Consider the following 13687-nt stretch of genomic DNA (forward strand, 5'->3'; position numbering starts at 1 on the left):
AGTCTTGGACTAAGAGAACCAACTGACATGTTAAAGCCATTTCCTAGGGAGAATGAGGTGCCAGTGGAACCTCATGTGTCAGCCCAATCATCGGTGCTAGAAGCAACTAGGAAACCAAGTCCCATTGATCTACTGGCAATGAATTGCCATCATATCCTCCTAGTGTGTAAGTGTCTCCTAGATGATCTAGATGATAGTTAATACATTTGGGCTGAGCCTAGATGGTAAGGCGGGCCAATGGTATAGGGATGAGCCTAGATGTAAGGCAGTCAATGGTATAGAGCTCTAAGCACATAAGAGAAAATCATCTCGGAGACACTTAGAAAAGCATTCGTGGTGGGATTCGCCCCCACTGGGCCCAGAAGAAGCCCTATCAACCAGTTGTATGAGGTCAAGCAGAAGGACACAAGACATTGTGGGAATATATCACAAGAATTAAACACTTGAATTCCCACTGCGAGCCTCATGAGAGGATGAGCAATGAACACTTATTGCCACACTTTCTCGTTGGGCTGAGGGATGCGAAGTTGCATGATCATCTGTTCACCCTGAACCCTACATGATTTGAGTTGTGTAGCAAGACCGTTATACTCTTGGATGATAACATGAAGGACAAGGCCTAGTTTGAAAAGTCTCCTGTAGCTGCATCTGACGTATCCCACAGGGGCAAGACTATTAGCACAAGTGAGGCTAAGTCCAATTCCTAAGAGTGCGAATATAGATGAAATAGCCATTGATCTTCTCAATCGAGTGGCCCAACAACGTAAGGGAGGATTGTCAAGAGAAGGTTTGAGAAACCCCCACCTGTTTCCTAGGAGAGACAATGTTTAGTGCGTCCTTTGCATAGGCAACCACCCTACGAATGAGTGCCCTTGCCTTAGAGCTAGGCGGATAGTTTATTGTGCTCATTATGCAAGATGGGGAGATCATGAGACATTGCAATGTTGGTACCCCAAGGCTATTCCCTAGCCCATGTATCAACAAAGGCAACAATTGACCTTGCTTGCACCATTAAACCAGTACAATCAAGGCCAACTTACTGAGGAAACTTGGCCTCTTTCAATGATGAGAAGATTAAGACTTGCATTCTTAGGTCCAATACTTGGAACTAATGGTCTTTGCCTTGAGCAATCCTTACAGAGGTGGTCAACTCCACATCTAGTGCAAAATGGTTCTTCCCAATGACTAGGTAGTTCCTCCAGCAATACTTGATTCATGGGAGTGATTCGTGGTGGTGGGGGTTAAGGCCTAGGATGAGTGGTGGCAATGGGGCTTTTTGAGCCCTAAATTGCCCTTGGTTGGCCGAAGGGGTTACTTGTATAGCTCCCTTAAAGGTAATTAAAAGGCCCAAGGCTAAGGCACTCAGCAAGGAACTGCGTAAGCAAGCCAAAAGAGATAAGGCTTGTACCCCAGTCTGGAGAGGTAAAGAACAAGGGTGCAATTAAGGTGGGAAAAGGTTAAGACAGGGTGATTATCCAAAATGGGTTTGATGAGGACACTACGACCTTCTCCACCTCATCCTCTTCTAATCATAGGCCCTCAACTGATAACCAATTCAATCAACCACTAAAAGGAGGGGATGACACATAGGGAGTGTTGACTCGTAGGAAACCTACGATCCCAAAGATCAAGGTGAATGCTCTGACCCTATCATTGAGAAACGCCTCATTAAGGCATAATAGCTGATGCATGACTGCCAAGCAAATTTTGAGAAATGGCCCAAGTCCAGCAAGGGGCTAGAGCCATCCATCCTAACTACCGGACCTTCAATAGAGCCCCCAAAAGTCTCTCCCATACTCAAAAGAGTAGACGAGGAAACAATCACAAGGTTCATCAACAGGATGTTCACTCATATGGCATAAGATGCTCGAGGTGGACCTTGCAAGAGAAGAACAATTTGTTCTTTAACAAGTTTAAAGAGCCATAGTCGATTGGTGGTGAACCAATCACACAACCCCAAGATGTCGCCGAACTAGTTGCATTCCTGTCCACTGAGATCAAGATGCCCATCGCGACACTATTATGAGGTAATGCCACCCTATGGAGAGATCTCTTGGATTGGATGAATGGGCAAATAGTAACTCTTGCATCCACTGACCTTGAGATAGTTAAATCCCCAATTGACCCCCAACACTTTCCTAAGGTACTCGCCAACAAATTGGGCCAATAGTTTGAAAGTGATGTCACCAATATCCTACCAAGGTAAGAGCATGACTACAATCTTGGATGGTGGTGCGAGTGTAAGCACAGTCACTAAGTAGTGCTGGGCCAAGTGGGAACGACCTAAGATGGATAGCACAAACCTCATAGTCAAATTATTTGGAGCAATAGCCCAACCACTAGGAGTTCTAAAAGACATCAAGCTTAATACCTTTGTTCTGACCTACTGAGTGTGGTTTGTCGTAATGGACTTCCCCAACCAACCAAATGCTATGACAATCATACTGGGTAGACCTTTTATGCAAATTGCAAGATTGGTCCATGACTGGAGCTCAAATAGAATATATTTACGTAAGGATGAGCAAGTCATGAGAGGAGATCTCTAAACTTGAAAAGCTCACCCTATGCCAGGGAATCTAGTCACAGTTGAGTCTAACACCACTAATAGGTCAATGTTGATAAATATATTCAAAGCTTTTAAGGAAGAGGACAATGGAAAGAGTCCTAAAGACTCTTGATATTATCCTTTACCAAAGTTAGAAGACTCAACAAATTGGATACATACATTGGCTACAATAGATTTGCCAATTGCTAAAGGAACTTAATTTATGCACCTTGACAGTGATAAACCTACCATTGCCACTACACCTGCTTACACCATAAGAGCGGTACTATCTAATCAAATTGAACCTACTATTAACAATGCCATTCCTTACTAAGGAGATAGATATGACTTCATCTCAACTTTGAGTAGGGCTAACATCAACAGGTGCAAAATGCCGAATACAGGCCTTGGTAAACGGTCCAACAAGCAACAACCTCATCTCCTAGGAAACATTAAAACATCTCGACCAGGTACTCTTTCAAGTCTGTGATTCTGAAATTCAATCCATAGGAGGTACCTCAATTAAGTTTGTTGATTCTTTAATGCTGAATATTTCCATAGACAATCACATTGTGCCTCGCAAGTTTTTTGTAACTCCTACATATACCATAATGGAAGCTGTGATTCTTGGTAAAAGCTGGATCCAAGACAGTCACAAAGGGTTGTTTAGTGATGAATCAACCCATCAAGATGTACAAATCACTACCAACCTTCGTATCAACATCAACATCCACTTTTATTGACAAGCACCCCACCAACAACAAAAACAATGATGAAGAGCAACTACACAAGTGTGGGTTTGAAACACTCTACTAGAAACCCAAGGGTACTTTGAAGATGAATCATAAAATTGGATTCCAACAAAACCTTGACATCAAAAGCCACCCTAGTATGTAAAAATAAACCCTAGCATCAAAGCCTACAAAATGATGCCATCCAACACGAAAGGTATAATACCAATACCATTGGGTTTCCACAAAACTACTAAAGACCCACATATATTACCTTGGAAACACTTACATTTGGGCCCCTAAGGTACTACGTGCAACAAGATCACCCCCATCATCTTCTAGCAGTAATGACAATGTGCTCAATAAAGAGCAGAAGAATGAATGGAAGCCAAACCTTTAAAATCATCATCAACAACAAATGAGAGGAAAACACCAAATTCAAGCCTATTGATTATGAAAAATCAAGTAATTAACACAAGAATCTATCTTGAAAAAGGTAGAATACAAAAGCCTAAGGTACTACGTGCAACAAGATCACCCCCATCATCTTCTAGCAATAATGACAATGTGCTCAATAAAGAGCAAAAGAACAAATGGAAGCCAAACCTTTAAAATCATCAACATCAAATGAGAGGAAAACACCAAATTCAAGCCTACTCATTATGAAAAATCAAGGCAAGATTGGATAGAATAACCACAAGAATCTATCTTGATAAAGGTAAAATACAAAAGCCTACACTCAAGGACAAGAGAAAGAGCCAATAAACGAGGATCATACACAAAGAACATCCTCTCCTAACATTTCCTACTTGTTGGTAAAGTAATGGGTGGACACACATTCAAAATGAGGCACACATGCTCACTCTCATTCATTTTATCTGTGCCCGTTTGTGAATCCAACCTCATCAAACAACTCATCCACCCATCTAGAGCGCTTCAACCAACCAAAACCACTCAAATTTCGAGAGACAAGGGGCACAACATTCATGCAATGCTACCCTAACCGCCCAATTCAGCTCTCTGCCTTCAAGAATAAAATAAAGTTGAGTGAGTATGTCCCCACTAACATTAGTTAGCCTCCATGGGCCAAAGAGCGTAAGCAAAACCTTTTAAAATGAGGGAAATTACTACATTTATACAAAACCTTTTATAAATGAGGGAAATTACTACATTTATATAAAACATTGCAAGGCGGGCATTCATTTGCAGAGCAACATTTGAGCCAACACAAAATAAGTTTCAACCTTCGAGACTTCGAAGAACTCCTACATTTGTCTGTGATTACTGCTACTTTACATTTGAAGTAGAGAAGCAAAAATAAGACTGCAAGATAAGCAAGGCCTAAGTACGTCCACCCTGGCTATATTCTGAGGAGCAGGTTTTAACTCGCATACTGCGTCGTAACATAAACAAAATTTAGAGTATAGCTTGGCGGCAATTATTTACAAAAATGGCGAGTGTCAAAAGGGCTGGATGCTGAATCGAGCAAAAGTTGAGCCGAAACTGAAGCTACTGAAGCTTTTCAATGCATAGAGTATAGCTTGGCGGCAATTATTTACAAAAATGGCAAGTGTCAAAAGGGCTGGATGCTGAATCGAGCAAAAGCTGAGCCGAAACTGAAGCTACTGAAGCTTTTCATTGCCACTCCGATTGATTTTTATTGGTGCAACAAGATGAATGCTATCTGCGTGCAAACCGAAGCTATGTTGAAGCTTTTCATTGGTACCGCACTTGATCTTTACGAGAGAAAAAAGATGAAGAAGATTGACTTCTTAGCTGCAGCATCAAAATCGAGAAATAGAGAGAGAGAGAGAGAGAGAGAGCCATTGCAGAGACTGTCCTCATTTGCATGCATGGAAAGCAGGCGGGCTCGCGGGTGTTCTTGCAAACTTCTTGCGTGAAGTCGTCTTCTCAAAGACCAGGAAGTGATCGTTGAGCTTTGCAGCTGCATGCTCAAGCTCTTTCTCTAATAACTGTAGCTCCTGCTTCACCAGAGCTTCATCTTCAGCTGCTACCACCTCCTCATCGAAGCGTGGCCCCTCGTCTTCTCCTGCCACTCCCTTAGCAATTTGCGCACTTGAAGCCTTAACCTCCACGCTTCCCAGAACGGCGAGGGTCTTATTTTCTAAACCGCACTCCTGCCTCCTTGGCGAAACTCGCACTGAATCATGAGAGACCACTGCCGGGAGCACCTCGATTCTCGAAGTAGTTCGCAGCAACTCGTCAGAAGCCACTGCTGCTGGCAGCACCTCCATTCTTGCAGAAGTTTGTAGTGGACAAGGGACTTCTGCAGGTAGCAGATCAGCTGTAACTGTTGTCTGAGCCTCTTGTTGCTCTGCGGATCTTGCTACATGGTCGGCTTCAAGCCTGTCTTCCAAACCCAAGTCCCGCGAGATGCTCCTGTCGGATTCCACAACTTTCGACAAGGAAGTAGATTGCTTACCGTTCATGCTTCTTTCCAGAGCAGCGGCAGCATCTTCCTTGTCAATGCGGACATTACTCTGATCTTCACCATCCAAGCGAAAAAGTGAAAGCACTCTCGGTGTGGTTGCAGTCTCCCTGACACGGCCGCCTATGCAGCCTTGTTCGTTCACCTCCTGGATCTCGCCTCCGGGTGGAAGATCACTCGGGGCTTCTTTCGCTGCCAGTATCATATTGTCATTCAAGTTAGCGTCCGTTTGCAGGATGTCTCCACCGCTTGTTGCAAGCTTAGCAAAAGAGTCTTCAATAAGTGCAAGCACGGTCTCCCTGTTCGCCGGCTGCGACAGCAAGCCTTCCTCCCTTAACCGCTTCTCCATCCAAGTCCGACCGGCTTCATTGAGACCCTCCAACCAGTTGAACCAGGAGATCTCTTCCTTGGATGCTCTAGAATAGGTTGGCGTCGTTTCTACCTCGGCCGAGTCGACGAGTCTGCGGCTTCTATCTAACATTTCTGCTCTCGTTCCCAACTTGGACTGCCGCTCCACTTCCTCATCCGTATCATTAACATAAGGACTCAAGCTAACCAGCGCAACCACACAAAGAGCCGTGGAGAGGAGGAGCGGGCTGAAGAAGACGATTATACGAAACAGGGGAGGGCTAAGTAAGAGGAGCAGCAAGCAGGACATCTTGGGATGATCCCTAAAGATAGAGAACACTCGGGAAAGCTGGTGGATGGCCATGGAGAACAGGAGGGTTTTCGCTTCACAGCTATACCTGCGTATGAAGCCTAGTTTGAATGCAACGGTGGCACTGCAGGTATCAGAAATGGGAAGTAAAAGGCGTCGTGGAAATAGAAAAGGGAACTAGGTTGTAGCGATTCATCTAACCGAACAGAGATGAACGGGTAGCGATGATGTATTGCAACGAGTCCTGGCAAAGGCGGCAATCTTCAATCTCGATGAAGTAGGATTGATTTTGATACGGCCGGGACATGAGGTTGAGTGATGGATGTATGTTGAACTGTGCAGGCTGCGAAAAGGATAGAGCGGATCTCAGCAATCAAAAAACATTGTGATAGGCGGCTGCAGCCAGTCCGAGACAGTTGCTGCTGGACTCTCGGTTCGCGTTTTCTGCATACCACCACCTTAATATATAGAGAGTCTGAACAAGGCTGGGGAGTGTCTAGTAATTTAGTAACTAGAGCGAGCGAGCTCAAAACAGCTCCTGTTTTGAATCGTAATCTTGCTTTGAACGAGAGTTATTCTCGTTTACGTAAACGTACTTTTATTGAGAAACCCAACGCGGACTTACTTTTGTGCGGAAACTCTACTGCATTACGACCAAAACGGGAGCCGTTTGGAGCTCACTATAATTCTCGTTTACGTAACCGTGCTTTTGTGCAGAAACTCTACTGTTCCGAAGCAAGATTAAAACAGGAGCTCAGTTATTTATAACCTCGTTTACTTAAACGTACTTTTGTGCAGAAACTCTATTAAAAAACGGGAGCCAAAAACCAGTCTCTTACAAACACGAGTAGCCTGACCCGTCTACGACAGGTTGCAGACCCGCTCTGCTAGGTCTCATGGTGGGATATTTAATTTCAAAAGATAAATCTTGAAGTTTGATGACCCCTTCCAACATTGGAACCAGCTTTCCTAAAACCCCCTCTCTGCTTTCATACATGGAATTTTGCAAGATTACGTGCGTAATGCATTGTATGCCAATGTAGTGGTAGATTGCAACACAATCAATCTTGGTTTATGGGATACATTAGTTTGAGTATAAATAAATAAAACTCAATAATTTTATAACATGTTTGTATGCATATCCTCTCTTTGATTTCATACATGGAATTTTGCAAGATTAAGTGTGTAATGCATTGTATGCCAATGTAGTGCTAGATTGCAACCCAATCAATCTTGGTTTATGGGATAGAGTAGTTTGAGTATAAATAAATAGAATTCATGAATTTGTTTGAATTAAATGTGTTTGAGTACAAATAAATAAAATTCATGAATTTGTTTGAGCATAAACGTATACATTGTGTATGCTTCAATAAACACAACAAAATAAGATTTACTTAAAAATAGCATACCTAACAAAATATACGCTCTATAGAAGAGTACAACAAAATCTTACAAATTCATATATCTAGATATAGAGTGTCTATATCAGCTCCCCCTAAGCAAACAACCTACGTCTATGCCCCATCCCACGCACCACCACAGGCATGTGGCATCATCAATGGATGCCACCAACACCAACACCTACGCAAGGCAAAAACATCATTTAAGAAATCATTAAATCAAGAAAAATTTATAACTATATCTTAATAATACTCAAAACATTAATTAGAATGCTTACCCTAGCGCACAGGAGTGTGTATGTGGTACATAAATGCATATACAAAGCCTCTGTTCGTCCCTCGATAAAATACATGTGATCCCATTAGCTCCATGTACCCAATGAAGTGCACATAGTTGGTCTAGGGACCAATATTCCCAGTAAGACGTTGAGAGCTCATGGCAAAACATCCAAAATTGACGCGTTCTACCCCATCATATGCTGGACCGTGGAGATTCAATGCAAAAGTTGAGAACTGACCTAAAGGAAAATAATATCATGTTTATTCGCTAATATATGTAATCTAAGTAGCTTTCACCAATCTTAATTTATGGGATACATTAGTTTGCGTATAAATAAATAGAATTCATTATTTTTTTAAAATTAAATGTGTTTGTATGCATATAAACAAATGTATATGTGCATGCTTCAATAAACACAATAAAAGAAGATTTACTTAAAAATAGCATACTTAACAAAATATATGCTCTATAAAAGAGTACTACAAAATTTTAAAATTCATATATCTAGATATAGAGTGTCTATATCAGCTCCCCTAAGCAAATAGCCTACGTCTATGTCCCACCCCATGCACCGCCCACAAAGCTCTCAAACTCCAATAGCTGGGCATGCACCCTAGCTCTCCAACCATCAGGATCTATATATTCCTAAAGGTAAATGACTATACTATTAAATAAGTCAACTGAGCAACTGACTACTACACAATTATGTACCTGCTACCCGTGTACCTCTCTCAGTGGTGAATGTAAATGACGTTGCCATCCTATCATATCATATTACAGTAACAATAGATGTGTCAACCTATATATAGAGAAGAAATTAAAAGGCTTCACCAAGCCACAAATTAAAAAGAATATTAGTTATAGTACATTTGATAATCCATAATTTGAAGAAAAAATAACAATGTGTGAACCCATAAAACTCACAAAAATCATACATTGTCAAAATTCCAGAGACGACATTATTTGAATGGAGTATGGAATGAGATCATGAAAATTATATAAAAATAGTCATCACGGATTTTTAATCCACACTTCAAAGGCTTACAATTGATAAACATTTGATTGCCTAAAAGAATACAATGATACAAAAAAAGATTATGAAAATTTATCACCCAACAAAGTCTAAAGAGGCTTTCAAAGAGAATTGTCATACTGCTAGGTTCTTCTTGATGCCAATTGTAAAACCTCCTTATATACAACATTTGTGGTACAACTCATTTCAGCATCCTTATCACTACCCAATCCACACTCTCTAGAAGGAATACTTTGACTGCATTTGATGATCGGACACGCGAGAAAGCCATGTATAATTGCCCATGACTAAACATCAGTGTCGCCAAGTATAAGCCTAGGATAGACATTGTTTGGCCATGTGCCTTGTTTATCGTCTTGCCAAATGCTAGCCGAATAGGAAATTGCCTTCTTCTTTTATCGAATGGAAGTTTCAAGTTACTGGTAATGAAAGTTACTCTTGGAATGAACATCCTATCTCCAGCATTGGTACAAGTGATAATCTCAACTTCCAATATCTTCATGTGAAACTCTTTGCATATCAGCCGAGTCCCATTGCATAATCCATGTCAAGGATTTAGATTGCGCAACAAAATGAGGGGAGCATTTTGTTTTAAAACTAGCCGATGAGGTGGGTATCGACCACCAAGATCGAGCGTGTTAAGATACTCTACTGAATACAAAAAAGAATCTCTACTTGAGCTCTCTATTGAGTCTACACTTAGATACTCCTTTTCCTCACTGGGCATTGCCTTTAGTGCAGTAGCATTGACTGCATCAACTTCAAGGTTTCAAGGTGCGAGAATAGTGTGGTCTCGAATATACAGTGAATAATCCACAACCCTTGCAAGTCCTGTATACACCCACTCAATCATAGAGTTTGTCCTTAAAAGCATCTTTGATGGGATTGCAACAGTGTCTTCTTTTATACACCTGCTAGTTCCATTTCCAATATCTAACACCCATTGTATGAATTCCTGCTCTATTGAATTATCACCTTCGTGAATAACCCGCATATTCTGTATCAGCTTCAATACCTTGATGCATCTCTAAATCCTTGAGTGGCATAATGTAGCGTTGACAATGTCTTCTCGCCTTGCCTTGGGAATTAGTGGCAAGATCTGTCTAAAATCCCCTCCTAACAACACCACCTTTCCACCAAACAGTTGGTCATTTGACACGATATCTTGCAGCGTCCTGTCCAGTGCCTCAAATGCGAATCGATGAGTCATGGGTGCCTCATCCCATATGATCAACTTTGCTATCTTCAGAACATATGCAAGATGACTGTTAACCTTTATATTACAAATCATCCAAATCCAGTGGTATCTTGTGTTGGGCATCCATTGCTTAGCAACAACACTGCAATCCCAGAAGAAGTGCATGCCAAAGTGACATGCCCCTCCCCATGCAACTGAGAAAGCAAACAATTGTATAGGAAAGTCTTTTCAGATCCTCCTGGACCATCAAGAAAAAACACTACACAACATTTGCATAGACCGTTACCAGAATCTGATCGAATGCAGTCCGTTGACAATGATTTAAGGTACTTTTCATCCATTGACCAAGTCGTGCCTCACTCTCAAAATCAAACATTCTTTCTTCTTGCAATAGAGCATTTGTAGCTGCCAATACACATGATCAATCCAAGGTAGGAAATCCTTGAGTGGCATAATGTAGCGTTGACAATGTCTTCTCGCCTTGCCTTGGGAATAGATGGCAAGATCTGCCTAAAACCCCCCCTAACAACACCACCTTTCCACCAAATAGTTGGTCATTTGAATGATATCTTGTAGCATCCTGTCCAGTGCCTCAAATGTGAATCGATGAGTCATGGGTGCCATTAGGAAAAAAGGGAGCTCATTTTGGGGCCCTGTAAGAAATTCACTATTTTCTCTTTTCTCTCTCTACAAAAGCAAGAAAATATGGATACTTGCGTGAGAAATGTCAGTGTGAAAAGGAATAAATATATTCTTTCACATGCTTTACATTCAATGTTCATATAAGAGCAACACTTTTCTGTGCAGAATTTGGTAATTCTGACACCGCAGACGCGTCCGGAACGGCCCAAAACCCCAAAAACGGCACTGGAAACGCTGGAATCGGACATCCGGAGGCCCGGAAACGGCCAAAAAAGGCCGAAAAGTGGGATTTGCAGCAAAATGCGATCTGGCACCTTTTGAAATTTCAAAAGTGCCATATCGCATTTTGCTGCAAATCGCGTTTTTTGACCTTTTTTGGCTGTTTCCGGGCCTCCGCATGTCCGATTCCAGCGTTTCCAGTGCCGTTCTTGGGGTTTTGGGCCGTTCCGGACGCGTCTACGGTGTCAGAATCATCAAATTCTGCACAGAAAATAGATTTTTAAAGATTCAAATCAGATCACCTAATTAATGTGACATGCTTCTACGAACATATAGTACTATTTCTTTTTCTTATTTTCATCTTCTTTTGTTGAATTTTCAACGTTACGTTGGCCTACTCCTAATTGGTTGAGAGCCTATTTTCTCTCTCTTCTAAAAGGCCCCAAAATGAGCTCCCTTTTTTCCTAATGCTCATCCCATATTATCAACTTTGCTATCTTCAAAACATCTGCAAGATGACTGTTAACCTTTATATTGCAACTCATCCAAATCCAGTGGTATCTTGTGTTGTGCATCCATTGCTTAGCAACAATGCTACAATCCTAGAAGAAGTGCATGCCAAAGTGACATGCCCCTCCCCACGCAAGTGAGAAAGCAAACAATTGTATAGGAAAGTCTTTTCAGATCCTCATGGACCATCAAGAAAAAACACCGTGCCAACATTTGCATAGACTGTTACCAGAATCTAATCGAAGGCAGTCCGTTGACAATGATTTAAGGTACTTTTCATCCGTTGACCAAGTCGTGCCTCACTCTCAAAATCAAACATTCTTTCTTCTTGCAATAGAGCATTTGTAGCTACCAATACACATGATCTATCCAAGGTAGGAAATCTTGGAGATGTTGGCTCACAAAAAATCAAAATTGCAACCAAAAGGTGCCTCGACTGTGTGCTATTTTGATGTAAAATGGCCTCTTGCATGCAGATAAATCATTCCTCGTCACTTTCCAACAACCCTCTAGCTACACATGCTGCCTTGAAAGTAGGGTAAACTTGCCCATCAAAAGTGTGTAAGTCATCAAAACACTTACAACCCTTGCAAATGTTAAGTAGCATATGCATGAAATATAATTCACCAGCAGATGGAGAAATGTTATACATCCGACCAATGCTATTGCCCGCCTTCTTCTAGACCACTTTTTATTGGATTTGTTCCATACCATCTCGCATGGAAAGTCACTGTAAAGCAAATTATCTACATCATGTTGCAATCAGTTGTAAGTGAACCATTCCATGAGGTTGGTCAATCTGTTCTGTTCCCTATCCACCACATTGTGCAAATCGTCATCATCTCTAAATATCACATTATTCAACATTGGAAGATGGACCTGCAACCTTTATACATCTAGCTTTTCATCATGCATATCATACTCATAAATGCGCCAGCATGCTTTTGATGCTAATACATAACGTGCATCTAGGTAACTGTTGATCTCATCAATGCCACAATCGACTGGGTTGTGTAGTTGTCCTTGTCCTTCCACATCGTTTATCTGCATCTTGATGGTTGCTTTGTCATGACCCTTATACACATATTTATATAAATACTTGACTGCAGTAATTGTGGAACAAATTTCAACATTGATATGTGTCTTGTACTTCATAGAGAGGAAAGGATTGAATGGCACGATCCAACGATCATCCACTATACACTCTTTCACCCGTATCTTTCTACCATCATCTCGACGCATGTAGATAGGTTAACCATCGTTACCCACCACAGTAGATTGAGAGAAGGGACATGGATAGTGGTGACTGCATTTGCCATCAAACATGCAAGCAGCAGAGACATTAAGTGCACCGCATGGGCCATGAACATTGCATTATGCGATAATCCCATGCAACTCAGGGAAAAGGGTTTTATTTGGCACTTCTACACATACCAATTGATCATAGTGACCAACTTGAGTAGGTTTGAATGCACCTTCCAAAATCAATAGTATGTGTGAGTGCGGAAGACCTCTGTTTTGAAACCCGATCACACATACATACCCAGCAAGTTTTTCAAACAAATCATGCTTTATAATCAACTGCATCATATTCTTGTGTTTTTGATAGAATACATGGGTTGTCAAATCTGGGCGATCTTGTGCTCTTTGACCTGGCAACAATCCTTTAGATATTTCTGACCATTTTGGGTTGAAGGTGAACGTAATAAACAAATCTGATTTACCCTTTTTTCTCACAATTGCCATTGCATGCTGGTATAACTGGCACATATACTGCGGTCCTCTTGTAAAAGAGGATGGCAACACAACTCATACAGCATTGCCCAGTACATTATGCACCGCATCAGCTACGTTTACCATGTCCATCAATCCTTGATAAAATTATGCATGTAAAGAAGATTGATTGTTGTGTATCCACACTAATCTGGACTCTTCCATGTTAATATATGCATCAACAATATATTGTTATAATAATCTCCCCCCTTGTAGAAGGCACGCACTTGTATCAAGCCTTACCTGCAG

General features: G+C 41.4%; 1 protein-coding gene across 1 annotated transcript; it reads right to left on the minus strand.

Annotated features, from left to right (window-relative positions):
* Positions 1-4667: 4667 nt before the first annotated feature.
* On the minus strand, positions 4668-6494 carry LOC147902552 (uncharacterized). Its single transcript, XM_087374177.1, has one exon. The coding sequence runs from the start codon at positions 6435-6437 to the stop codon at positions 5118-5120; it is 1320 nt and encodes a 439-aa protein (XP_087230303.1). The 5' UTR covers positions 6438-6494; the 3' UTR covers positions 4668-5117.
* Positions 6495-13687: the final 7193 nt, after the last annotated feature.

This window comes from Dipteris shenzhenensis, chromosome 4 (genome assembly GCF_047967505.1).
Source record: "Dipteris shenzhenensis isolate YYH24624 ecotype China chromosome 4, Dip_SZ_1.0, whole genome shotgun sequence".
In the NCBI taxonomy this organism is placed as follows: domain Eukaryota; kingdom Viridiplantae; phylum Streptophyta; class Polypodiopsida; order Gleicheniales; family Dipteridaceae; genus Dipteris; species Dipteris shenzhenensis.